Genomic DNA, 3,999 nt, shown 5'->3' on the forward strand with positions numbered 1-3,999 from the left:
TTTGGGACGTTAAGGGCGATAAAATCAAAAGGACGACAATGACAAATAATTACGCGAAAGGAGGACTTAAGATGTTAGATATTCAAAGCTTTAATGAATCCTTGAAAATGAAATGGATCCAAGGGTATCTAAAAGAAGAAAATAAAGGGAAGTGGAAACTTTTTTTTGACCATTACTTAGGGAAGTACGGAGAAAAACTATTGTTCCGAAGCAATTTGAAACAGCAAGATTCTACACTGCTCAACCTCAAGGACCCTCTCTTAAAAGAAATCGTACAGTACTGGACAAAATTTAATTACAAAGACGATAACCTCGATTTTGCCTCCACATATATATGGTACAAATCTCACATTAGAATTGAAAATAGCCCATTCTTCTACAGATCATTGTTGAGCGCGGGGATGAAGGAGATTAGAGATCTGTTAGATAACGACCAGAATTTTCTAAGCTATAACGCCTTCATAGATAAATATAGCACCAAAACCAACTATCTCGAATATCACAAAGTGATATCTGTTGTAGCACATTACAAGAAAGTACACTCTACAGCCTATCATGACCCAACTCCAAAAGATCCAGTTGATACCCTTCTGTCTCACACCAAAGTTTCCAAGAAAATTTATGAATGTCTAATAAACGAAAAAGCTTCTATACCATCAAGGAGTCAGGGAAAGTGGTTGGAAGAGAGAGACATTCATTGTAATCTTAGCATAATAGTAAACTGGGAAATACGTACTGCCTATCATCTCTGTGTACAAGAGAGTCAAAGCTTAGAGCGTTCCAATTTAAATTCCTTCACAGAAAAATAGCCACAAATGACTTTCTGTACAAAATAGGTATCAAACAAACAGATTCCTGTTCCTTTTGCGAGGAACAAAAAGAAACCCTCGTTCATCTATTCTGGACTTGCAAATACACTCAGAACTTCTGGAAAAGAATGTTCGAGTGGATCTCTCAAAATTTCAAAGATTTAGAAAACGTCTCTCCCTCCTTGTCTCTCTGTTTCGGTCTAATTGACGACCTAAAAGACCTTCTCTTTCATCACCTACTCCTTATAGCTAGACATTACATATACACTTGCAGACTTGGGAACAAGCTTCCTAAGCTGCAGGTGTATATACAGGTACTTATGAACTCGATAGAAAATGAAAAGCATATTGCATTCCACAATAACGACTCAAACGTCTTTGTACGGAAATGGTCTCGCTTTTAAAAATAACCTCTCACAAAATCTATTGCATTAACAATATATAAGAAGCGTAAAACGTAGAATCCCTTGACTTGAAATCAAATATCTTGTATGACCTTTTGTGTGATTTTATTTTACTATATGTATATACTTTTTGCTTGATTTATTTGTTTATTTTAGTCTCGTACCTTTCTGTTTTCGGTGGCAATATTTGTTTTCTTTGTTTAGTCATAAAAATTAGTTGCATACTAGAAACAGCTCCACGTCTTTCAATTGCTTTGTAAAATGTAGAATCCCTTGACTTGAAATCAAATATCTTGTATGACTTTTTGTGTGATGTTATTTTACTATATGTATATACTACAATGTATGTCAATACTTGTTGTGGTAATAAAAAAAAACTATTGCATTTCATCGACGGACTAGTCATTGAAGTAACATTTCGAACTAAATCAGTAAAACATAAACAAATACAGTCATGTAAACGTGCGACAGATAAGGTTTCATTTGAACAGCCGATCACATCACAGCATTTTACCACAGAGATAAACTAGGGACTATTTTTGAAATGTCTCTATTATTGAATCTGGAAGTAAAAAGATTAACTTTAGCGCAAGTCTCAGACGATTGTAGTTTTCTTCTTTGAATTTCCGGCCTTTTCTGTAAAGTGAGCGATAGGCGTCAGTTCCAAGGCCACAGCCTGCTCATTACCATGGAATTCTTCTAGTTCTATGTCGCCCTCACTCCCCGACGAGCCACCGCAAATCTCTGGTTTCAGCAACTGTCGTCTCTCCTCTGATTCCGGATCGAATTGATCTTCCATGTCACCTGGTAATGGAGGCAAGGGATTGTTTGCAATATTTTCACTTGATCGCCTATAAGAAGAGAACAACGTTGTCAACCATAGTAGATTCCTATAAAATTGACCATACATTTTAGATCATGTGCAAGATTATAGAAGGGAACGTGAATCACACTAAAACATTTTACGACGAGCCGATAATTCTGTGAGACAAGATCGCAATGAACTATTTTATTATCATTATTTCAAATCTTGATGCCAACCGCAATGGACTCGAAACATGATTTGTACGCTGCGAACGGAGTTATATTTTCTCACTCCGAGATTTATACGCTATTACGCCTTAAATGTCAAAAATAAAAGGCGTTCACGTTGATTAAGCGTTTTCCCCTATATATTCGCCTGCCAAACTGAAAAATAAGAGTCTCCTTGAATAACAATCACCTCCAGCACACTGTCTTAAATATATTAAGTGATGTTATAAGGGAACCTTCTCTCTTCTCTCATTCTCTGAACGCTTGTTTACCTTTGATTAAACGCCGGCATTGACATAAGGGAACAGTTTCTTATTAGCCACTCGTTCGGCTCAATTTTAAATTTACCGTGCACAGCAAGACCATTATCTGTATCCACGAGTTAAGCAATGTTATTTCTTACGTAATAATGTAACTGAGTCCCGTTCGTTCTTTGCCATGACCATGCACGTGTCTCATTAACGATATAGTGTCTCCTCAGTACTCCTTTGAAGAACCTATTTCTTCCCCGAATAAGCACTCCCTCAGTGGCCAAGCTAGTATATAAGCAGAACTGGCCCTACCTATCAGTTATTCCATTAACATAACATAACGTAACGTATTTATTATCGAACTAATATTGCGAAGTTCTTTAGCCTGGGACTTGTTGGCTCCTTTATGGGTACGGAATACCGGGTATGGACAACCCAACTCGCTTGTGGCTGAACTTTTCAAAAATAAAAGCCAAATGCTTAATAGAGAGTACTAACCTGTCATAAACATCTGCTCTCGTAACAGGAACGGTGGGGTCTGAATCATGTGGTTCAAGGTAGTAATCTTTTCTGCCACAGTTGTTGTCTTCTATTAAGTGTAGGTACTCGGTCGCGACACTCTGTTGTGAAAAATAAGCCCAATATTGAAGTTTAGAATAAACATACCAGCCAGGAGCCCATAACCCGGAGCGAGCAACTTCCATACTAGGCCTATGTCACGGCGTTTTTACGGACCAGCTTATTTTTAGACACATTTTAAGGGGCACTTCTTCCCGCGAAAATATCTATGAGCGCATTCGAAGTATAAGATTTCAAAACGGAAAAGGCAGAAAATACCATTTTTAGGTCTGTAGGTTTTGCTGACTAGTTTGTGAAATTTAAAAGATATTCAAACTTCGCGCCAAAACCGTTCTAAAAATAAACCGGTCCGTGAAAACGTCGTGACACAAGCGCATGGAAGTTGCTCACTCCGGGTTATGGGCGCCTGACCAGCAAAAGATGCGCATCCCTCATAATCTTTCTTTCAATTGGCAGTCGAAATTCTCTGATCTTATAGAATCGTAAATTTTTATAATCTGTATAGCGTTAGCATCTGCATTGCGTCAGTCTAAAAAAAAAAAACAGCATGCAGATCGTGTTATATCATTTCATGGCCGAGCTGCGGGAGGGGCCAAGGGGGCCCGGGGCTCCACCTTCTTTATAGGCCAAACTGCAGTCATGAGCGGGTCCCCCACTTAGTTAGAGATTTGAATCCGCCACTGTCATTGCAAATATGGTAATTTTTTAAAGAGCACACAGTATAAGTCATCTCTTCATATTCTTCCTGCAAAGCTTAATTCCCGCTCGCCCCATCAAAACAAAGGATATATACACTCAAGAGAGTATCCCCTTTTGATGAACTTCATTTTTTCCTTTGAAGGACCTACTGTTCAATAAGTTCTGACAAGAGAGAGGATAAGTTCTCTTAGCTCCTCCTTTGCCTCAAAAACAGTAGAAAAAAGG

At 38.2% G+C, this 3,999-nt stretch overlaps 2 protein-coding genes across 2 annotated transcripts in view; both read right to left on the reverse strand.

Annotated features, from left to right (window-relative positions):
- Positions 1-1,200: 1,200 nt before the first annotated feature.
- Positions 1,201-3,219, reverse strand: LOC140930582 (uncharacterized). The gene is made up of 2 exons (XM_073380303.1): positions 2,995-3,219; positions 1,201-2,064 (listed from the first exon to the last, which is right to left on the reverse strand). Exons 1-2 carry the CDS (start codon positions 3,198-3,200, stop codon positions 1,809-1,811), a joined length of 462 nt encoding a protein of 153 aa, XP_073236404.1. The 5' UTR covers positions 3,201-3,219; the 3' UTR covers positions 1,201-1,808.
- Positions 3,220-3,963: 744 nt separating this feature from the next.
- Positions 3,964-3,999, reverse strand: part of LOC140931615 (fibroblast growth factor receptor 2-like) — a gene marked incomplete at its 5' end in the record, with an annotated part of 9,972 nt that continues 9,936 nt past the window's right edge. Inside the window, one exon of the mRNA XM_073381413.1 lies at positions 3,964-3,999. This exon is cut by the window's right edge and continues 250 nt beyond it. Coding sequence (XP_073237514.1) covers positions 3,979-3,999 — 21 coding nt within the window.

The sequence above is a fragment of the Porites lutea genome, chromosome 3, assembly GCF_958299795.1.
Source record: "Porites lutea chromosome 3, jaPorLute2.1, whole genome shotgun sequence".
NCBI classification, from domain to species: Eukaryota; Metazoa; Cnidaria; class Anthozoa; order Scleractinia; family Poritidae; genus Porites; species Porites lutea.

Excerpts from the sequence above, each read along its gene's own strand:
- LOC140930582 (XM_073380303.1), bottom strand. The coding sequence starts at position 3,200 with ATGGAAGTTGCTCGCTCCGGGTTATGGGCTCCTGGCTGGTATGTTTAT. Across the intron at positions 2,065-2,994 it reads AGAGCAGATGTTTATGACAG|GCGATCAAGTGAAAATATTG; the intron begins GTTAGTACTCTC and ends CTCTTCTTATAG.